Raw genomic sequence first — 23,726 nt, 5'->3', positions numbered from 1 at the left:
TTTTTGAACATGATCCTCATTTTGCACAATAGAATGCGAGCAAGGGGTCAGGCTGATTAGCCTGCAGTTGTAAAAGGTGGCACCTGGTTAGATATAGAGATAGAAAATGACTTTCAAACTATTTTTTTTCTTTTAATAGGAAAACTAAAACAGGAATCTTGATGTTAAACATGGGGGGCCCAGAAACACTGGGAGATGTCCATGATTTCCTACTTAGGCTTTTCCTAGATAAGGACCTGATGACGCTTCCAGCACAAAAGTAAGAAACACTTGGTTCCCGTGGAGTGTTTGTATGTGAGTGTTATTGTAGGCTATATACTTGGACATCAAAAAATCATTCCGGCTGGCTGCAGTGCTTGAGGCCAAGAACTCTGTGCTGACTGTCTCATGTGAACTTGGTAATGGGAAATTATATTGCAGTTCTCCAGAAACTGGGGGCTACAGGAGGAGACGTTTAACCCATGATCACAACTCTTCGTTTACTGCCAACTGGCAAATTTATTCAAATGAATTAGATTAAATGGAATTATAAAACAATACAAAACAAGCCATGCATAGAATGAGACTGAACATTATTAGCTTGCTGCGTTTTGGAGGCTGGTGGCGGGCTGGATGATTTTGTTGTTTTTAAGATGCCAGAGGGGAGGTGATGGGGATATGTTACTAATTCACTCTGCTTTTTAATGTTTCAGTAAGCTGGCACCATTTATTGCCAAACGTCGCACACCGAAAATCCAAGAACAATATAGCAGGATCGGAGGAGGGTCTCCAATTAAAAAGTGGACTGTAAAACAGGGAGAAGGCATGGTGAAACTGCTGGATGAAATGTCTCCTCACACTGGTACTTATACCCTTCTGTACAGTTGTTTAGGAGATTGTTCTGTTTGTTGTATTGGGTGGGTGTGGGGGAAAGACTGAGCCATGGGTGGTCATGCCTAGTGGGAAGAGCAGGAGTCAGGCTTAGTGGGCAGAGCTAATCCAAGGGTCAGGGCCAGAGACAGAAACCAGGAGTCAGAGCTGAAACCAGGAACTAAGAGCCAAGCCAGGGGTCAGAGCTGGGACTGGGAACTAGGGTCAGGGTGAGGAAGCTGGAACTGGGAGCCAGGTGAGGTAGCAAGGACTGAGCAGGAGCAAGGCAGGAATGGGTTTAGGAGCAGGGCAGGAGCAAGGTAAAGAGCAACAGGCCTCGGGAGGGTTACACCTATGGGCATGAACGCACTGAGCAGCCAGAGAGTTGCTGCTGGGTTTAAAAGCCAGGCATTTGCCTTTCCTGACCAATCAGGTGGTGCAATCAGGTAGTCTGCTGCAGGCCTCCTATGCTTGTTGGGTTGCCAGCAGACAGACTCTGCTGCAGGTCCTGATCCCTGACAGAGTGTGTGTTTGCTCTGTCCTGTTTAATACACGAAGATAAGACTCCTGACACACATCACTTACAAAGTTAGACATATGCGGTGGTGGAGCATTTGTTGTGTGTGAGAGAGATCGTGACTCCATCTAGTGGCTTCTTTGATCGGCTATAACTTCCTACTACAGTCTCACAGCTACGATTATCCACAGTCTGGATCCTCTAAACTGTTCCTGAATCTAATTGTCAGTCATGGCTAAAAGGCTTAACACAAACTTGGCTTGATCTTATTACAGTCATTAGAGGAAGGGGGTGGCACAGACAGATGCTGTGTCACAGTTGAATTCTGCAGTACTAAGCAAGATTACTGCTGTCAGCACCACCCCAGGACATGAGGGATCCTCCCTTGAAGCTAGAGCGATAGATAAGGCCTAACGGTTTGGTTTGGACAGCATCCACAAAATACAGTACATACAGTCTTTGTACTTTCTCCTTCAGCTAGGGCAGGGGTGGGCAAACTTTGGCCTGAGGGCCACATCGGGGTTGCAAAACAGTATGGAGGGCCAGGTGGGGAAGGCTGTGCCTCCCCGAACAGCTCGGCCCCTACCCCCTAGCTGCCCCCTCCCACTTCCCACCCCATGACTGCCCCCCTCAGAACTCCCCACCCATCCAACCCCCCCCCGATCCTTGTCCCTTGACCTCTCTCCACACCCCTGACCCCCCCCCCCACACTTCTTGTCTCCTGACCGCCCCCCTCCCGGGATCCCTGTCCCTAACTGCCCCTCCAGGACCCTACCCCCTATCTAACCCCACCCCGCTCCCTGTCTCCTGCCCGCCCCCCTCCCCGAACCTCTGCCCCATCCGACCGCCCCTGTCCCCTGACTGCTCCCTGCCCCCTCCTCCCCCTTACAGTGCTGCTCAGAGCAGCAGGACAGGCTTGTTGGAAAGCCTGGGAGGTGGGCAGGCGCAAGCCACGCGGCGGTGTGGCAGCGGGGGAGGGGCTGGGGGCAAGCCTCCCTGGCCAGGAGCTATGGGGCTGGGCAGGACGGTCCTCTGGCCGGATGTGGCCCACAGGCTGTAGTCCACCCCTGAGCTAGGGTAATGTTTGGAAATGGGAGAAAATTGCTATTCCATGTAAATGTCTGTCTCCCACTAGGGCCTCTGTCTGCTTAGCCACTCAGCTTTATCAGGGGAAATCCATATCAAGGACGGGTGACTCTTGTTCCTATTAACTCCCACACAAACGAACATAGGTGTTACCAATGGTGGTTTTTCAACCTGTCCAAACCTTCACTGTTGAGCACTCTTAAATCCTCACTGACTTAAGCTAAATAGATAAGTCATGTTTAAACCATTTTAAGAGTGTTCATGCAGGAGTCTGCACCGGTGTCCTGGGGTGCTCATCTTCCTGGCTGCTCTGGGGATTAGCTCATGAGGTCAACATCCTCACCCGCGGCTGCACGCCATCACACTCTCTCTCTCTGGTCTGCAGCCCCTCTCTCACTCCTGGAACAGCATCCTCCTTGTGACTTGGCCCTCCAGCTGGGTCACTCTGCGTTTCCCCCCTTCCAGGAGGTACAGTCTTTCAAACTCTCTGTCACTCCCACAGTGGCCTGGGCAGTCTTCCAGTTCTCAGCCCCATCAGTGCCTAAAGGGTCTCCTCCGCCACAGGCATAACACTGCTCTGTTTGGGCTTCTGGCCTCCCTACCCTGGGGCCTCTCTTCTTGCCTTACCGTCTCTGGCCCCTGCTCACCTCTTAGAGGATCTTGAGCAAGTTGTACTGTTCTTCAGCTAATCGCCGCATATAGTGCCTCCCACTCTTGTCGCTGGTTCTCTAGACTCTGCCTCATCAGGCTCTGTATCCTCCTTTGTTGCTCATCAGGCCCCTTCACTGGGAGCAGCAGCTCTGTGGTCCAGCCTGGGAAGGTACACCTGCCTTCTGCAAAGAAAGCCTACATACATGGTGGCTCCATTGTCCCTTTGCCTCAAGTGTCTCATCTAGCCTTTCCTGCTCCCCTTGTATCACAGGCAGCTGTCTAAACAGTTTCTCAGTCGCTCACACTCCCCTTGTATCAGGGGTGACCATCATTGCCCACATTCTCCACCAGTTGAATTAGCACTGTCAGTCATGTGCTCTTCCTCTGATGGTGTCTTGCCACATTTTGTCTTGCTCTACTGCTCTGCTCACTCCTGGATCATCAGCTTTCTCTTCATGCCTTGGCTCTCCAGCTAGGTCACTAAAGTCCTTCTCTTCCAGGTATTTCACAGTCTTTCCAGACCTCGTACCTCCAGTGCCTTTTGCCACACCCCAGTGGCAGGTAGGGGAACCCAGCCCTAGCCACCACATTGGGTTCCAGCCCAGGGACCCTATAACAAGCAGCCATAGTCCTATCTCTTGCTGCTGTTTCTCTGGGCTTCTTCCTACATATCAGGCTTCCCCCCATTTGCCAACCTCCAACTCCCTCCATTCAGGGAGTGACTGAAGCCTTTCCCAGCCACAGCAACCCACCTCTCTGCAGCCCACCTCCCACCATCTGGCTTTATATAGGCCCTGCCTGTTCCTGCACAGGTGAGTCTGTCCTTAATTAGCCACCTCTGGCCTAAATCTCCCCTGCTTCAACCTAATTAGCTGATTGGGCCCAGCTGGCCTAATTCAGCTCTTGCAGGGCTATTGTGGGGCGTCTACTCCATCACAACCAGTTTAATTGACTCGGTTTAAAATCGGATTTGAGTTAAACTGGTGCAAGTTTGTGTGTAGATTAAGCCTAGACTTCCTCATGTTCATCTCATGCTGGTCACGGTAAGCAGCTGTTGGAAATTTGAAACGTTTGTACCTCTCCTAGATTTTTTTTGTGAGGGTTATAGAACTACGGCACATAAGGTGCTGTAGGACAAGGATCTTTATGCTATGATTGGAATATGCTTGTCTGGGAGCATGGGGAAACCAATTTCTCTCTGTGTCCATAGAATAGGTTCAGCAGTGCCAGGCTTTTCCTGTGTCCCTCACCTCTTGAGGGAATGCCCTGAAAAGGCACAGTAGTTCTGCCCCTGTGCCCATTGTCACTGGGGATGAAGTACAGTATGCTTGGCCACAGCTGTCTGCAGGATTGGTTCCTTCCTAGTTCCTTGTCATCTCTAGTCATACCCATTTGGTTGTAGCCAAAAAGCAATGATCTGATGGCTGCTCTATTTTAAATGAGCTAGAGGGCTCACCTTAGTTCTAAGTGAGCCAGTCCCCGCAGCACCTTTTCCCCCTTTGGATAGTCAGCAGACAGGCTGAAGACTAACTCGGGGAAGATTGGGGAAGCTTGCTCTGGCTTCCATAGAGCACCTTTACTGTGGATTAATGTCAGAAGTCCTTTCCCAGTCCTGGTAACCTGGTATTGCAAGCACTAAAAGTTACTGGGAAAACTGCAAAAGCAGGACAAAGTAAGTCTGTGTTTTTGGCCCACAAGGAGAGCTTCTGTTCAGCCCTGTAACTTAACTGTGGTTTGATTCCACAAACACTAGTTTTCTCCCCATTTCCTTGGCATTGGAATCGGCTGCTGAATCAGTTGGCATGTCATGGAACCCACATCTGTGTCTGGAAAGATTACATATGCTTTTGACTCCAAGTTATTCGTAATTCTTTGTATTTTAGGACCCATTTAAAACTTGGGTAGTTGAGGCTTAGATATGAAAGTTGTAAAGAATTTGGCACTGGTAAGCAAAAAAGCTGCAATCTTCAAAGGTAATCATACTGAAGCCAAAATGGTCTATACTTTCTTACACGCACCCCGGACTCATGGGTTTGTTTTGTGTGGATTGTATTCAACCCTTTCTTTCAGACACTAGCGTGACTCCATTGAAACTAGAATCCTTGCAAGTGTAGCCAAAGAATAAACTTTGTCCAAAGCTTGGGCTCACCTGCTATAGCTGCAAATGCAGTAGTTTATTTTTTGTTTAAAAGTAGTTTCTAAATGAGTCAGGTTTGCAATAGATCCTGAAGCTGATGGTTTTAGGGAGCTTTATCTGTTCTTCTCAGAGTGTATCACTCCCTCTTACTTTACAATGTGGTCACCAAAAGAAAGCCACCCTGTCTTTATCTCTTTGTGCAGCCTTTACATCTGACTTGCTATCCATTATTTAGAGATGTACTTTACGGCCTAGACTGTAGCTGCAATTTTAGAAGTAGAGCGGGCTCACAATTTGTTGTTAAAGGTGACCTTGGTGGATTTAGTGAGGCCAAATACATCACTGCATTGCCTCAAAATAGCTTGAAAAGCCAAAAGTGCACCTTGAGCAAGAGCTGTAACATTTCTGGAGTGCTTTTCAGAGTTCTGAAATTTCATTAGGCTTGGCCTGCACTTAAAAGGTTTTACTAGCATAACTGTGTTGCTGAGAGGTGTGATATTTACGGATAGAGTTATGCTGGTAAAAGTCCAAATGTAGATACAGCTCTACTAGTATCGTGCACTTTATACTAGTGTGTCTTATTTTACTTTGCCAAACAGGGATAAGATATGCCAAAATACGCACTTTTATACCAGTACAACTGTGTCTGCTGGAGTGAGGAGGAGGAGGTGGAAGGTGATGACACTAACTATTCCAGCGTAGTTAAAGTGGCAAAATTTTTATGTGTAGACAAAACTTTACCCTAATATGAGTCTTCCTGATGCTCTGAATGTAAGTTATGGTAAAAGAAAGCAGTTTTTTAAAGCAGTACACATATTTTGGGGTGTATTAACAACCTAAACTTTCAAATGTAAGTAGCAATTTTGGGTGCCAAAATTGAAACACCTTAAAATCTTTGGATGAACCTTCCAGGGGCCTGATTTTCAGAGGGTGGATGCTCAGCACTTTCTTAAAATATAGCCCTTTTAAGGCATTTTAGGTTTGGGACCCAGAAAAATCAAGGCAACCCCAAATCACTAGACACATGGAAAATTTAGTCCTTTACCATTCTGGATGCCTGTTGCTTCCTTAAGACGTGACCATCAAACACATAAGCACAGGAGTAATTTTACATATGCAGGCAATCCCTATCACTGTAATGAGACTACTTATGTGTGTAAAGGTAGTTATACACATGTTTGCAAGACCAGGGCCTTGACTGGTCAGAATAATGCTGGCTTTCTTATCAGAGCTGAAATATCTTTAACATACATGAATTGTTAGTACAGATGATAACTGGTCTCTATATCTAATGAGAAATCTATATTCCTTTATCTCCTGTTTGTTTGTGCTGTTTTTCCCAATTCAGCTATAACTGTTCCAAGATCTTTTTGTTTCTGTTTCCTTAAAACTTTTGCTGTTGAAGACAGAGCTAAGTCTGTCTTAACAGAGGTTGTTTGAGTCCTTCCCTGAGCGTTGGGTTTGGCAGCATCCTTTGCATTGTTATTTGATTACAGTCATTTTGGGTTTGATTACCAGACAGGTAACAGAGTTACCATCTGATAGTTCAAAGGACAACATTTTGCATTTTTCTATTCTCCAGCTTTCATCTTTATGGTATCAGCATATAGTCTGTTCTAGGAGGAGAAATGTGGGTTATTGAAAAGCACATGTAGTCTCTGCCTAGGGGTTCTGGGTCACAAGCGATTTAGTTCTGCAATTATAATTAATAGGTTTTTTTTTGGAGGAAGCAGCTATATTGGGATAGATCCCTGGTCTTAAACTTTATCCAGATTTTGGTGAGCAGCCTTGGTTGACCCCAGTGCTCCTCAGAGCTCAGCTAGGAGCAGCAGTAGCAGCTCAGGACCAGACCTCATTAGCTCTTTAAATGCTTACAGAAAGGACTTGACTAACCGTGGGAAGGACAGTATTGCTTTAACCTAGGGAAGGGCACAGTGGGAATCATGGGAACTGCTTATATTATTTTGAGTGTACTATGTTTTATCTTTTGATTGTAGGCAGTGGGGGAGGGGATGTGCACACGCGTATACATTCTTATTTACTATGTGTATTGCGGTAGCCTCTAGGAGTCTCAGGATCCTAGTGTGGTAGGCATTGTACACACACAGATTAAAAGGATGGTCCCAACCCCAAAGAGTTTACAATCTAAGTAAATAACACATGCCCATATCCTTTAAGCTTTTTGTTCTTCCCACAGCAAACAGGGAACCTTAAGAAAATCACAACTTGTGAGACCTGTAAAGCCAGCTTTTTTATTTTTAATTAGAAATGTGCATTTTTTACCAGGGCCGGCTCTAGGCACCAGCCAACCAAGCAGGTGCTCGGGGCAGCACATTTCTAGGGGCGGCATTCCGGCACCGGCCATTCCGCCCCTAGAACTGTGCCCCCACCGCCCCAGCTCGCCTCCGCCCCGCCTGCTCCCCTGAGTGTGTCGCCGCCACTCCGCTTCTCCCTCCTCCCTCCCAGGCTTGCCACGTGCCAAACAGCTGTTTGGCGTGGCAAGCCGGGGAGGGAGGAGAAGCCGAGCGGCAGCGTGCTCGTGGGAGGCGGTGGTGGTGGAGCGGAGGTGAGCTGGGGCGGGGAACGGTTCCTCTAATCCCCCCCCTTTACTTCCTGTGCTCCCCCCCACCCTCGCTTATTTCCGCTCCTCCTGCTCCCCTGAACGCACTGCCTGTCCCTCGCCTGAGAGGGAGGGGGGAGAAGCGGAGCGGTGGCGTGCTCGGGAGGAGGCGGAGCAGAGGGGAGCTAAGGCGGGGGGTTGCTGGGGGGGAGCCGCAGGAAGCAACGGGGGTGTGGGGGGAAATGCGGCATGCCTGGGGGAGGAGGTGGGGCTGGGGATTTGGGGAAGGTGCGGAGTTGGGGCAGAGCCAGGGGCAGGGGGACATGAAAAAAAAGCGGGGGCCACCAAAATTTTTTTTGCTTGGGATAGCAAAAATCCTAGAGCCGGCCCTGATTTTTACAATCTACTTCAATACCAGGAGGTTTGTGAATAGTGAATCCTACACCAGAGCACTGGAAATGATTGCCAGAAGCTGGGACTGGGTGATGGGATGGATCACTTGATAAATTGCCCTGTTCTATTCATTCCTTCTGAAGCACCTGGCACTGGCCACTGCTGGAAGACAGGATACTGGACTAGGTGGACCATTGGTCTGACCCAGTATGGCCGTTCTTACTAAATTGATTCCTCTATTTATGTGCTTTTGTGATCTGCATTAAGCTGTTTGGTATGTTTAGCCAGGCATGCTCACATTTCTTAACCCAATCATTTGGCATACAAGAATTCTATTCCCATTGAGCTAACTGCTCTTAGGAAGTGAGCTGTGTTATGATTCTTGTATTTTAAAGTGACATGGTTCACATCTGGCATGAGCAAGGTTGGTCATTTCCTTTTAACTTAGTTGAACATGCCTTCTCGATCCTGCACTATTGTCAAAAATGTAACATGCCATTCTACTCTGTCTCATGCTGGCCTGCAGAATACATTTAAATTATCTCCATGTTTGGAGGGGAGGGATACTTTTATAGATTAATGCTGCTACTGTCAGGGGTAGGATCTTCGGCAACTAAAATACATATATTTCCAAAAAAACTGATTCACAGCTCATGGTAAGCATATAAAGTGTGCAATTATTATTTCTCCACAGCCTAACTTATCACAAACGGGGGAGAGATTTTCAGCATCTTGTAAACGTCGTGATTGTCATTTTGTCTGTTGTTCGGTCAGGGAGAGTGTGTTCCCGAGGAGGTTGGGCTGTAGCTGGTCAGAAAGGTATTTGAATAAAAGAGCCTTTGCAGATAAAGTGATCAGGTGCTTTCTCTTTCTGCTGTCAGCGCCTCACAGATACTATATTGGATTTCGGTATGTCCATCCTCTGACAGAAGAAGCAATTGAAGAGATGGAGAAAGATGGCGTTGAGAGGGCTATTGCATTTACACAGTATCCGCAGTACAGCTGTTCTACCACAGGTGAGTGTGTCTGTGAAAGTGCAGTAAAAGAGGAAGATAAACAACATACAGACAAATGTATCCAAACAGCTGAGAGTCCAAGTACAAGAGGCTTATGAAAGTATGTGGGACCTTTTGGGATGGGACACCCAGCCTGCATTCCTCAAAACCAGCTTCCTCGCTGGCCTGCTTTAGGTTTCCCAATTATAAGTAGAAGCCTGTTCTCTAACAATAAGGAATTTTAAATTTATTGGCCTTGTTAGACCTCCATGCCTCACATCCCTATGAGGCCTTATACCAATTTTACACATAGGTAAACTGAAACGTAGTACCATAAAAGGGCACTTTCCTGAAGTCACATAAGTGAGTTGCATAGCCGGAAATGGAACCCAGGAGTCCTGACTCGCAGTCACCTGCTCTAACCATTAGAGCTACTATCAGTGCAAACAAAATCAGAAACCTACATAACAGGAGTGTGCGCATGTTCTAGAAGTGTATTTCCCCACCCAGCCCTATGACAGGTGATAATGCTTTGTGTACAGTTCAGTTTAAAGCAGGGACCCATCCTCCCCATACAATATCACACGCTTTGGGGTTTTCAGTAACACATAGTGATGCTTAGAAGCTTCTGAAAATAACTTTGCTTTAGTTGAGGATTAACTTGGCAGGTGGAAAAGGCTTATTAGTTATATAGAGTTAATGAGGTAAGTATTTTTTTCTACTCTTATGCTCTGTTGTGATTTGCAATATTGAAATGGCTGGTTGTAAAACTCTTTTTGTCTGGCAGCATCCACACTTCTGATGAATTTATAGCTAAAGCTCCTGCTAATCTACTTTTGTGCATTTCAGGAAGCAGCCTAAATGCCATTTATCGCTACTATAATAAAAAGGGGGAGAAGCCAAAGATGAAATGGAGTATTATTGACAGGTGGCCCACACATCCCCTTCTCATTCAGGTATGGAGTTTGTATGCAAACCATCGTGGCTCTCAGGAAAACTATCTTTCTGCTTGTCAATTGAGCAGATTTGACATGGAGTCATTGAGGGTACGTCTACACAGCAAGAGAAGACCCACAGCAGTGACTCTCAGGGGCCAGGTCAGCTGACTTGAGCTCCTGCCAGCAGGGCTAAAAATAGCTGTGGAGACATTCAGGCTGGGGCTGGAGTCCAGGCTCTGAAACCTGGCGAGGGAGTCTCAGGGTTCAGGCTCCAGCCCAAGCCTGAACATCTACACTGCTATTTTTAGTTTTGCAGCACAAGCCACGTGAGCCCAAGTTAGCTGACCCAGGCTCTGAGACTCGCTGCCTTGGGGTTATTTTTCCTTTGTGGACGTACCCCCGAGACCACTTGCCTTAAAGGGAAACAAACTTGTTCCCTGATTTAGATGGTTTCAAAATTTTAAAGACCTCAGAACAAAAGGAATATTTCAATTTCATGTTGTATTTCATAATATAAAATATATCTCCTGTGTGCTAGGTCTGAAATTACTGGGGGCAGTGTTAGTTCAGGATTAATGTGTGGAAGTTTGCTTTGCTTCCATAGGCCTCCACGTAATCAGTGCTAGTAATGTCACACTGAGATCCACAGCCTAAGGGGCTTGATTATCCTCCCATTGAAGTTCACGGTAGACTTCTCGTTGACTTCAGTGGGAGCAGAATCAGGACTCCCTTCAAAAAGAAGTGAGGGAGTGGGGGAAAACGGTAACGTACTTGACTGAGGGAAGAGCCTTTTCTTTTTTAAAAAGGTGGAGTGCGTGTGCTGGGCTTTTAATAATAGCACTACTGTGGTTTTGTACGATTGTTCTAAAGTCCTTGTCTGGCATCAGGAGGTGGGTACTGCTGGCCACAGTAGCTGTGGCAGAAACACTTAACAGCATTCAGCTCCTTCCTTACCAGGGAAGATTTTAGTGGCTGCTTTTGTTGGAGAGAGACAGAGAGAGATGCCAGGGGAGCGTGAAAAGCAGAGTTGGGAGCTTTTCTTCCTCTTCTGCCTTTGCCTTTTTTGCACTTTCATGCTGGTCTCTTACTGACTAGAGTGCAAGTGACTGAGGGGAGACCAAGAGAACAGTAGTTCTTGGCACTTGTGCATGCCGTTCACTTCTTTCACTGAGACGTCTCAGCAGAGTTTAGGAATCCGCTGTGTGATCAAATCTACCAAATGCTGCTCTCCATTAGATAGATTGCACACACATACAGCTGCGTTTTGTAAGCTAACCAACATACATTTCTCCATGCCCAAGGGAGCCTATAAGTGAAGGGATGACTCAGCCCCTGATTGTATCATTGCAACAGAAATTAAAGTTTAATTTTTTGGTAATGTTTTTATCCTATCTGTGGTGGTGGTGTTGCAATGTGTCTGGTAGGGAGCTGCAGACAGACACGGCAAACTGTTTTTTTTCCTTTTGGCCGCACCATGTGCAAATTGTTAAGTCAGCTTCTTTTCCTTTCTGTAGGTTACCTGGACATGTGTATCTAGGGCTAGGTTCTGATCTCAGTCACTGCTGTGACTCTAAGGTCAGAATCATTCCCTAGTCTTCCATGTGGGGAAAGAAGGCTTTGGTTTTCAGGTCTTGGTTAACTGAAACCATCTGTCTCCCCATGTTCTGTCCTGTCAGTTGAGCTCAGATAAGGAACTCATTCTATCAGCCCACAGATTTAAATGTCGGGTTGGGGGCAGAGCATTCTGAAAGAGGGGAACGTGATCTCCCCGTAGGTCCAACAGAGCCCAAGTTTGTTATCCTTAGGGCATGCATTTTACACAGCGGGCTTCTGACAGAGAGAGCAGCTTGAGTGAGGGTGTGTGCGCAGACACTGATTCACTTTGCTGTAATATCTTATCTTGTGTCCTGTACCTGAAGTCCAGACAGCTGACCCAATTGAGCTGAGCCTACCAATGCACTTCAATGGGTTTTGATTTAGGCACTATAATTCATTATTTACTGAACTTTTTATCGTACAGACTATTGATCAAACTCCCAGTGGCATGGTACTAAAAAAAGAACCTCTGCTGTCTCGTCAGACGTTCTTATGGTGAGCTAAAGCAAAGCAGATGGGTGCCCAGCCAATTGGTGTGCATTATTTTCAGCAGATGGGTGCATCTCCTGTTACCGATCTTTACTCTTTTGCCTCTCTCTTACAGTGCTTTGCAGACCACATACAGAAAGAACTGGATCTGTTTCCACCCGAGAAAAGGAAAGATGTTGTCATTCTTTTCTCGGCTCACTCGCTCCCAATGTCTGTAAGTAACATGAAGTCACTTCTGAAGTTGTTAAAACTCCGTCACAGGGGGGAGTCACATTATTGGTCTGTTGGGTTGCATCTCCAGCAGAGCAGAGTAGCCTGCAGCTTGTAGGCCATCAGGATTAGACCAGACGAGGAGCAAAACCTACTTTTTTGGTCATCGCTTCAACGGGAGGATAATGGGGGGGGAAAACTAATAGTTTTCTCACCTTTCAAAAATAAATCTCTCTCCCTGAAACAATTAGAGTAGAATCTTCACACGTTTGGAATAGACCATCTAGAGTGGGAGATTTTAACACAGTGGGCTGGCAGTAACTATCAACTTCAGTACAGTGGCTTCTAATCATTTTGAAAAAAAAAATCAGTGGCATTGTAACACATAAGTTGAGGCTGCAGGATCTGTCTTCATTTGTGTGAAGAGGAACGATCAGGTGACGTGGCAAAGGACAATTTCATAATGAATTCTTCTGCAAAGCTGTCTTGTTCCATAAACACACATTGAAAATGCTTTTGGTACTAAACAGTTCAGAGTGTACGAGTTTAGCCAAATTGTGTGTGTCATGTTTCACCTTTTAATAATGTCCATTGGGGTCTTTTTATTATTATTATTATTATAAGTAAAAAAAAAAAAAAAACAAAAAAACCTGGTGGAATATGTCAGTCAACTGATGTAATTCAAAACTGTGTTCTCTGGTCTGGAAGTCATTCCAGTGCCAATCAGGGCTGAGATGCAGGATACTGCTGTTTCAGAAGTATTGTATTAAAAGTAATCTTTGGTCCTTTCCTTTTGCTATTGCCTAGTGCTGGGAGACTCATATTCTTGGAATATGCTGCCATCTAGTGGTTAAGGGCAGGGGGAACAGTGGACATCAGCAGTATTGTTTATTTGCACGAAGATAGCACTTAGAGCCCCCAGCAGAGATCTAGGCCCCATTGTGCCAAGCACTGTACAAGCACATGGTGGGGGACAGTTCCTCCCCTGAAGAGCTGAGAGTCTAAATAGATAAGACAGACAAAAGGTGGAAAGGGAAAGAGAGTCATGTAGAAGTTGGGTTATCTACCTAAGGCCACACATCAGGTGAGCAGCTGAACCAGGGGCAGAACTATGACTCCTGGCTTCCAGATATTAATGTGCATTTCTCTTGCTTTTGTTTTTCCCTTATGGGTCTGCAAAGTTCCGGCTTGCTCTTTTCAGAGCTGTAAGGACACACCTCTTGTTTTGGGCTTTAGTTTCTCCCCTTTTCTTGCATTGACTTCCTGGTTACCCATCCTTTGTTTTACTGATAAAGACAGGATGGCATTCACCTGAATGCCTGTCAACACTGCGACTTGAATCAGCCAGTAGGAGTCATGTTGAGTGGCATGGAACATTCCTCTTGTGCCCGTGTTCCATTCCCCAACGTGTTGCTGAGCTTTCCCCCAACGTGTTTGTACTACTGTTTCACTTGAAGAGAATATAAATAGTAAACATGAGCTTTCTCCAGTCTGAGGCAGGGGATAGGACTCAGTACTCCTCAGCTTTATTCTCAGTTCTGCTACTGGCTCACTCTGTGGCTTGGCCAAGTCACTTATGCTCTCTGTGCCTTTGTTTTCTCATCTATAAAATATTAAAGTATGTTTAAAATATCAAACCCACAGAGGTATTATGAGGCTTAAATATTTTTAAAATGCTTTGAGATCCTCTGTTGGAAGGCAACTACATGCATGCAATAAAGGAAGCCTGTGAAATGTCAGTTTGATGCTAAAGTAATTGAAAGGAAACCATTGGTGACTCTGGCTAGTGACTGAAGACACATGCATGAAATCTGTTGGGCAAGAGCAAATATTCTTTGCAATGGCTAAGATAGGCCTATTACATGTCAGACTGTGAGTTTATAACTCTTTAATTACTATTATTTTACTGGATAATTCAGAGTTACGTTCATTGTGGTATATGTAACTGTTAATGATTTCTGTTGTCTGCACAAACATCTGCCGTTGTGCGAGGCGCAGATGCTGCAGCCAGTTGCAGGGGATATGTGCACTGTGCTCACACACGGAGACTTTGCTTGCTTGCTTCCCTTCATTTAAAATGGAGTGATTGAGACTGAAAATTTTTAGATGCTCTTTGCACATGAGAAAACATAACATTCACGAAGAATGAAAGGCCAGTGTTTCTGTGCTGCAGGTAGTGAACCGTGGCGATCCGTACCCTCAAGAGGTGGGAGCTACCGTCCAAAGAGTCATGGAGAAGCTCAACTTTTCCAACCCCTATAGGCTCGTGTGGCAATCCAAGGTATGTGGCCAGAAGGAAGTTGTTAAAAGGCACCTGCAGCCCCTTAGTCATCAACGTTTAGGATGATCTCTTCTCTCCAACTTTATTACAGCCTATTCCTATCTCTCCTACTTTCTGGAAGTAGCTGTGTTCCAATGGAATGGTGTTCTTTGTGCCTGGGTGTTATCTTCTATATATATTGAACAGCCACTTAAAGTTTTTGCCACTTTGCAGAAGTTCTTGATGCATCATTCCCAAGTAAACTTCCGATAGCCCAGAGATTCTCCAGTACTGCTAATATGCTCACCCAGTGGTGGGGATTTTTCTCTGACTAGCAGTTGGAAATGGGAAGCAAATGAACTATAATGAAGTCTGCTGAAATATTGCTTCGAGACCTTCCAAAAGATAGCTTATATGATTACATCCGTTTTTAAGGACATAAGCCCAATCCAAATAGACTTCATTTTTTTTAAAGCAGGTAACGCAGAATGGGTTGATATCTTTCTTTGCACATGACATTTGTAAACTCCAACTGAAATGAAGGAACTTTAAGAAATATTAGCCTCATCAGAATTACATAGTGTCAGAATTTACATTTCTCAAATGTGTTACAGTTACGGGGGCAGAGTTGTTTTGTTCTAAAGCTAAGCAGCAAGAAAAGTATCGTGTTAGCTCAGCGTCGGTACTTTTTGGATGTTAAAGGAACACCATCAGCTTATTTAGTCTTAAAAATAGAAAAATTCTTTAAAGGCAGGTAAATCCCGCTCAGTAGCATGGCGGGGAGGGTTGGAATGAAAAACAAAGGACACTTTATTTGTAGTAATTTTTTAAAGTGCCCCTCTAAAAGCCAATCATCCACTCAAAATATGTTGTGTTTAACATAAAGCTAAGTAAATGCAGTCTCATAGGATTCTGCTTGTTATCAGGATGGATTATCTGGGGGTCTAAACAGAGAGGCAGTGTTTCTTCATCAAAAAGTAATAGATGGAGAGATGGACAAAGATACTGCTAAAAATAATAAGATAAACAGACTAATTTGATTCTTCATTGAATAAATAGAATACATGGAGGTTAAGTAAAGGATGACAGAGGATAATTCTTGTAGAAATGAATTTATCAAGGCTTGAAGAAAGATTTTTTTTTTTTCCTCCCACTTTCTCCTAGGTTGGCCCAATGCCCTGGCTGGGTCCTCAGACAGATGAAACTATTGAAGGGCTCTGTCAAAGGGGACAGAAGAACATTTTGTTGGTTCCAATAGCATTTACCAGTGACCACATTGAAACTCTCTATGAGCTGGATATTGAATATGCTCAAGTTTTAGCAAATCAGGTAAACATCACTTCAGGTCTCATAATTGCTTGGGCAATTCTGCTCCCAAATTTCTTTCCCCCCTGTTTTTAGCTCCAATCTTATGGTTGAAAGTTGGTATGGGATTTGGGTCACATTCTGCTGTTACACTGGTGTAAATCTGGAGTTAATCTGAATTGGCTTCAGAGATGTTACTTTGAATTTTCATCAGTGTATCTGAGAGCTGATTTTGACCCATTTTATTTTAACTAAGATAGATGGTTTGTATGATCATCAGTAAATAAGGAGTTTGAGGAACCTGCTATCAAAGTAAAATTTTGTCTCCTTGTCATTTTAGCCATGCTGAAAAAATATTACTACATTTAATTCAGTCATTTTAGGGCAGCCTCTAAATGGTATAGAAAATGATGTTCTTCAAAAAAGATACTTGGGTATTATTTTTTTTCCGTAACAGCTCTTTATTTTTCTCTCCTCTCTTGTTTTTGATCCAGTGTGGAGTAGAAAACATCAGAAGAGCAGAGTCTCTTAATGGAAATCCATTGTTCTCCAAGGTATCCGTATTGTTACTATAGCTTTCGTAGAAAATACAGCATAGCAGTCCTCTGGACAGCTCTAGCAGATTGTTGGTTTCCTCTCATATTATTAAAAAATTCTGAGTTTGACTATTAAAAAAGAATTCCCTATACTTTGTAGTTCATAGATCACAAGCTATTTTTCTTTGTCACTGTTATTTTGTAATTGATACTTATTTTGAACTTTGTTTTGACAAAGAAACACAATTTTTCTCTCATTGTTTTCAGTCACCTATTTATTGAGATTGCCAGAAAAGCAGAAATGTTCCTTTTTAGGGCAAATATTGTGGCAATGAATTTTTAAAATCAAGGGCCCCATTAAAATCAAGGGGAAGTAATATTAAAAAATTGGTGTCACAATACATCCCTTGGTCTGACCAATTGTTGATCTGGCTAACTTGTTAATTTGGTAACGTGTGCATGTTTTTTGCAAGTGATTCACTCACCTCTGTTTTTTAATACTCTGTCTTTCAGGCACTGGCAGACTTGGTCTGTTCACATATCCAGTCAAATGAAATCTGCTCCAAGCAGTTAACCCTCCGCTGTCCGCTTTGTGTAAATCCTGTTTGCAGGGAGGCAAAATCCTTCTTCACTAATCAACAGTTGTGATGTGCAGCATAGAAGAACACACTTGTTTTGTACAGGGAAATCGCTTGATGGTGCAACAATACAAACATCAGAAATTGCACAGATACCAATTGCACAAGCTACACAAATAGCCAACTCTAGCTTTCTGGTGCACTCTTCTAACCCCAGTGGCTTCAGTGGGCTTGCAGTTTTGTAACTGAGGAGAATTTGAAGTTTTTCTTTTTTATTTGAGAGATGTGGGTGGAAGAGAAGGAAGGAAGGGCTTGATGCAGTGAGGTGCTGAGAGGTCTCAATTCCCCTGGGTCTAATGAGCACTTCATAGCATCAGGCCCAAAAGTAAGCACTGAAAAACCTTTGATACAAACTGGCATCTAAAGCTCTTTGCAGGGAGTTCTTTATATGCACTAATGTCATGAATATATTCATTTCAGCCTTCCAGGTAGAGTGTACTATTTTTTTTTTTATGATACTGGTGCAGTATTGCTAACACGATTACCGGTCATCTTTTACAGATATATTTTCAGATGTGTTTTGAATTCTGATTTTTAAAAATACATGTATATATTTTTTAAAACATAGAAGATTATTTTGGTTTTCCTGGGAGAAAAGAGATTCTGCAAAAGCCAAGACAGGCTTTGCCCCATTGGAACAGTGGCACTGTAGGTGATTTGTTTACATTTTCTTGAAACTTCCTCATTGTCTGAAGGAAAATCTGTCTGTGGAGAGCATGAAGTGAAAGAAATGACCCAGGACTGAGTTATATTTTTGGAGCACACTCCACTTAAATGGAGTTCTAGATATATTTCAAACCTCGTTACTGTGAACAGCAAACACTGTAGCTGGTTGTAAGGGTTGGCTTATCCTTCAAGCCAAATGCTTTTCTCTTCTCCAAAGGGCTTTCTCTGTTTGATTAAGCAAATTCAGAAAGTTGAACTGGCTCTTCTGAGGGTTTATAGATCTGCTCTGTGCTTTCCACTGCGTCAGGACATTGTGGTTTTTGTGGGTTATCTGTGGAGCTACATGGGCACAATCGATCCAGTTTAATTCATGTTGTCAATTAAAACTCCAGTGATATATTAGGAGTCATTTACATTGTGGTGGGTGTGCCAGATGAGGGGTGCAGGATGCCTCTTATCCTAACAGCTGCTGTGGGTATAAATTCCCTAACCCAGAAACAGAGTTCTGCCCTATTACATTCTCTGGGCTATTTTTAGGGCCTGGTCCTGAGCTCCTGACCCTTCTAAATCTCCATTGATTTCAGTGGGGCACTTGGATATACAAGGAATGCAGAGTCTAATCCTAACTCTTTAAATTATGGAGATTCTATAAAATAAAGCAGTGGCCATTCAGCACTGGCACCAGGCTTGGATACCAACATTGTCTTTGAATGTCTCAGCTGCTGGCCACTACCCAACATTTCTCAGTTTTTGGCTTGAAATACATTCAGAATGGAATTATCACAGAGTCTGGATTAGCAGTCCCTTCGTATAGAGGCCATTCCCTCCAGGGCCAGAAGAATCCATTAAAAGTATTCTGTGGGAGAGCTCATTTATAGGCACTGGTCTAGCTGTCAGCTTCATGAATACAAATGTTTATCCTATGTAATTAGCACCGAATACTGGAGGCTTTTTGCAAATCATTATAACACGCAGACGTTGCTTAAATTGATGAACCAACTAATCATAAGCTGCGGAAGGGCAGGGGCTGTGATTATTAGACAATTTTACTTGCTCAGGTAATTGTGAGATGCACATACTTTGTGCTCCTGATCCTCCAGAGATAGGGTTGTTTAAGGATAACACAGGCCCCTGTTGCCATAAGACCTTGTTTTGCTCCATTTTATGTTGAAAGAGTTGACGTTTAGGATGCTGGAGACCTAAATTAACATAACTGTTTATCAGCCAGTGGACTAGATTCCCTGGTACAGGGAGATGGAAATTACACTTCCTGTTTCAGCCAGACACACCCCCACACACCCCATGCCTAACACTCTCCCTAAGGGAAGAACAAGGTTTTTTCCACTGCCACCCCTATTTCAGCTTCCCAGAAGGTGTGTAAAGGGGAAGGCTACGTTTAAACGCCTCCAGGGGCTTCATAGGAGGTTGCTGCAGGGATGCGGAATCAGTACATCGTATAGCGGGCCTGCACCCTCCACTTTTTTGAACAGGTTCTTACAGTCCCCCAGCTCTTCAGCAGAAAGGAGGTCCACTGCTGCGCCCTCTTTTCATGCTGGACTCGCTGCTGCTGCAGGGTTGTGCTGGGATTTATGCCCGCGGAAGCCGGGTGAATTGAGAGTACGCTCTGTCTAGCGTTCTGAGTTTCAGCACTTGTGCTGCATCTTGCTCCATGATCCACACTGTCTGGTACGTGGCTTTGTATAGTCTCTCGACTGCAACAAACGTCATATGGCATTTTTCCTTCTTGATGTACATCCTCACACTGGCCTTTTTCCTGCTTAGTAGGGTCTGTGTTGGAGAGACTGAAAGAGTGATGGCCAGGCACTGTATAGCTAAATTTGTTTTTCTCCAGGAGCTCCAATTGCCTTTAAATTCCTTCAGTCCCAGTCAGAGTCTATTCTCTTGCTTAATGTGGGGCCAGGGGGAGCACTGATATGCTCATAACTCCTCTTAGCACTAATGGGAGTTAGTCACATATGTTTCCATCTTCTTCTTTTATCCCCTTCCCTGCATCCACCCATTGCACGGATCAGAGAATAGGCCACCAAGAGCCAACTACTTCCCTCAGATGGAATCAATGAGAGTTATCCACCTGCATTGCAGGGCGAAATTGAGCCCTAACACGGGAAAGCCTCTGGCCATGATTTGAGGAATCGGAAAACCAGAGTAACAATTCTTGCAGCATACCTTGGAGTACATTTTTAACCTTACACCTCCCATTATACAGAAAATTGCTTGTCTCCAATCCCACATCTCTGCTTTGACTGTTATGGGGTAACAGAATATAGTATATTTACAAAATTTTCCTTGTGAATGCCTCTTAAAAGCCTTGAATATATAGGTCTTCTGATATGCACTGTTACCAGCACAATTAGGAATCTACCCAAAGTTGGAAATGGAAGGCTAACTTTATGTGAACGTAATATTATACAAATTGATTGGCTTTTTATTTTCATACTGAAGAATGTAGAGGGAATATTAGTTGGCATTAATTATGAGGCATTACATTTATCCCCAGTAATAGGAGATACTCCGTTTTTATGTATGCTAACCACAAGTGGGATAATTACCAAACCTGTTCAGGCTATTGTTGCTATTAGCCCATAGTGTGGAAATCATTTAATTTCTAGCTTTTAGCAGACTGATCCTGTCTCAGTGAGTTTGTGGTTTTTTCCTTTTTTTAGAGTACAGTATCTCATTCTCTTGCTATTTCACACATTGTTTTGTCTGACAGATTTCATCACAGCATCAAAATTATAATAAAATACGATTACAGTTAACTAGCACTATTACTGATTTTTTTTTTAAGAAACTACGTTTTTTTTCTTGCATTTTAAAATAATTGTGAAAGCAGAGACCGCAATGCTCATGTGAATTCCATTGCGGCCCAAGTCATTTGACTCCATAAGTACATACTTGGAAGTATATATGGGTACAATAACCAAGGGTTTTCTGAGAACTTCCTATTTGTGTGCCTTGTCATTTGTTTAGCATTCTATCACCATCTTTTATAACTGTTGTAGCTGGAAGTTAAAATCTTCTCTTACCTATTGGTACATTTGTATGCATTCAGCTGCAGCTGAGGCAAGTTTTAAGGGTTCGTGGCTACTAACTCCAGTCTTACCAGATTCTGAGCTTGTCTGCGCTGGATGAATTGGATGGGAGTTGAAGGGGTTCCTTAGCAGATCCTTGGACAATAATCTAGCTTCATGGTGGTTATAAATGGTACTCCATTTACAGAACCACAGTTCATTTTCAAGACATTGCTCAAAAGACCTATGGAGGAGAGGGCAGATGTAAATATTTGCAGGTGGGGTGCCCAGGTTTGGCTGTGTAACAGCTATTTCATTAATAAGAGCTCAGCAACTAAATCCCAACATGTTACTTTAAAAACCAGAGGGAGACGGGAAATAGAAGCAATGGTGTCCTGAGGAAAGAAACAGGAATTACAAACATTTGCAAAGAATATGTTTTGGAAGAATTGCTTGGAAACTAGGTTGTCATGGTAGTTTTGCTGTCTGTCTGGATGCTGAAATTGTTTTGTTTTTTTCTTGTGGTTGAACACAATCTCCTTAATTACCTACCTAAAGAAGTGATAGCTTCCGAAAGTGGTGCCCTACTTCCACATTGGAGTGTCGGCTTTTTTCCTAATACATAAGGGGAAAAACCCTGGCTCCACTAAAGTCAATGAGCATTTTACTATTGAGTTCAGTGGGGTCAGGATTTTTTCACCCAAGGTATTCAGAGGCTCCTTTTAACTTCCCCCTATATCCCACCCAAAATGTTGGAACTTAGCATGCACTGAAAGATGTGAAAGATGGTAGTTCCTTTTATTTCTTAATACCTTACATGTTCCAATGTTTGCTTTAACTGCAAGACGGGGATATTAGATTGAACAGGAACTTCCATTTAGTGTAAAATGAATTATTTGAATAATCTGATGTACCAATTGCCATTAAGATGGATATTGACATTAAATTTTTTTTGAAAGAAATACTTGAGATGTCTCTCTGAATACGTGAAGGAAGATTTTTTTCAGACCAATATCCAGCATTCTCTGTGCTAACTTCTTTTTCTTCATGTGATAAAAGGAGAGCCTACGTGCAGCAATGTTTAACTCATCTAATCTAGGTGCCCTTTGTTTTTTGGTGGAAATAATGGCGTTTTATTCCTGTGGGGTAGCCTGGTGTCGTACAGCGGCACATTCTGGGTACATCAAGGTTGGAGTTCACTAATCAGTTTAGATGAGCCCCCGCTCCCCCCCCCCCCAATGGTAAGTAGTGGATTCTCTATACATGCAGGTGTCTCCACATGTTTTGGTAAATCAACAATCCTTATAGTCAAAGCTGTTAATTCTCTTAGGGTAGACATTTATCTCTTTGTATATCTTTCAGCAATCGATACAATTTAGGTCTGACTTTTTCAGAGGTGTGAGCTCCCAAACTTTCACTTATTTCCATTGGGTTATTGGCAGCTCTTGACAATTAGACCTTAGTATCTTAACTCATCACATAACATGGTGGCTAAAACAATCGAACAACAAGACTTTCAGGTAAGGAGAAACAAAGCCACAGAAGATCACTTGCAGCACTTTCTTCTTGTCATTCTCTATATGAGGGGTAAGGTCCAGTATACGTGTGGGCCAGTGTTCCCTCTAATTTCTTCAGTGCAAATTTTTGAAGCAGAGTTCAAATGTGTGCGCCATGAGGCGAATGCGCCCAAGTGAGTAAAATGCTTGTATATTTAAAGTTTTAATTTGCAATTTGTGTCAATTTATATGGGTTTTCAGATAGAGACATAAGTAAAAAAAGAAAAACAAAAGTTTGTGTTTTAAATTTAAAATTTTCCTAAAAAAATCAATAAATGATTATCAGCCAAGAATAATATATGTTGTTAAAAATGCATTTTAATTTCCTTATTGGTCGAAATGTCAAAGACGGCTAAACTAACCTTACTGTTTTTCCCTGTGATCTTTTTCATTTGCCCATTCAATATAAACTCTGTCCAGATCTATCAGTCTTCCATCCAGCTGGTAACTCTTAATACACATCAGCATGTCCAAATGATCTACTTGTAAATGATTCCGTAGTTTGTTTTTTAGAGTGCTCATTAAGCTAAAGCCACGCTCTCAGTCTGCACGTGATGCTAGGAATGTTCCTCCAATATCCATCAACTTTGCAAGATCCTGAAACTGTTAGTTCTGATGAGCAAATGTCACCATATCTTGGAAACTTAAAACAGATTGGCTGTTGATTCTTTTGGCTACTGCAAACTTGAAGTCATTGTACTGACTGACTATAACAATCTCTTCAGCAAGAAAGTCTTTGTATTTCGAGACTAACCAATTTATTTGAGCATGAGCTTTCGTGAGCTGAGCTGTAGCTCACGAAAGCTCATGCTCAAACAAATTGGTTAGTCTCTAAGGTGCCACAAGTACTCCTTTTCTTTTTGCAAAGACAGACTAACACGGCTGTTACTCTGAAACCTTTGTATTTTGAACATAGGGATTTGACCTGATGAATTCCAAAATTGAAGTCACGCTTAACTATTGCTGCCCAATCAAAAGCGGACCACTCCTGGACTTCATCCTCTGGAAACCTGTCTGCCAAATGTGCAAACAAGATGTTTATGAAAGTTATTATGGAACTGGTATCAATTTCATTATTTTCTTGAGAGCTCATGTCTAAGAGAGCCTTAACTTTGTCACTCCATAAGACTGAATCTCCAAGGTATTGTCTTCTGATCTTGTTCAGTTTACCTCGGGCAAGGTGAAATGCTTCTGAGAGGTGTAAGGCCCTGTTTCTGGAGCAGCGTGGATAGTGAAGCCAGCTCCGACAAAACATCATTCAAAACATCTAATGTTATTCATTATTCCATGGTATTCCACTTTTTTGTGGCCG

The 23,726-nt window shown here is 43.5% G+C and overlaps 1 protein-coding gene across 1 annotated transcript in view; it reads left to right on the top strand.

Annotated features, from left to right (window-relative positions):
- Window positions 1-22,712, top strand: part of FECH (ferrochelatase) — a 29,963-nt gene extending 7,251 nt beyond the window's left edge. The window contains exons 3-11 of the mRNA XM_077816701.1: window positions 140-259; window positions 693-841; window positions 9,075-9,209; window positions 10,038-10,144; window positions 12,327-12,425; window positions 14,595-14,702; window positions 15,846-16,010; window positions 16,481-16,540; window positions 17,036-22,712. Coding sequence (XP_077672827.1) covers window positions 140-259; window positions 693-841; window positions 9,075-9,209; window positions 10,038-10,144; window positions 12,327-12,425; window positions 14,595-14,702; window positions 15,846-16,010; window positions 16,481-16,540; window positions 17,036-17,170 — 1,078 coding nt within the window. The 3' untranslated portion in view covers window positions 17,171-22,712. The remainder of the gene's footprint in view (window positions 1-139; window positions 260-692; window positions 842-9,074; window positions 9,210-10,037; window positions 10,145-12,326; window positions 12,426-14,594; window positions 14,703-15,845; window positions 16,011-16,480; window positions 16,541-17,035) is intronic.
- The last annotated feature ends 1,014 nt before the right edge of the window (window positions 22,713-23,726 follow it).

The sequence above is a fragment of the Eretmochelys imbricata genome, chromosome 5, assembly GCF_965152235.1.
Source record: "Eretmochelys imbricata isolate rEreImb1 chromosome 5, rEreImb1.hap1, whole genome shotgun sequence".
Lineage (NCBI taxonomy): Eukaryota > Metazoa > Chordata > Testudines > Cheloniidae > Eretmochelys > Eretmochelys imbricata.
The sequence above is the reverse complement of the archived record's forward strand: the minus strand, read 5'-3'. Positions and strand labels throughout refer to the sequence as shown.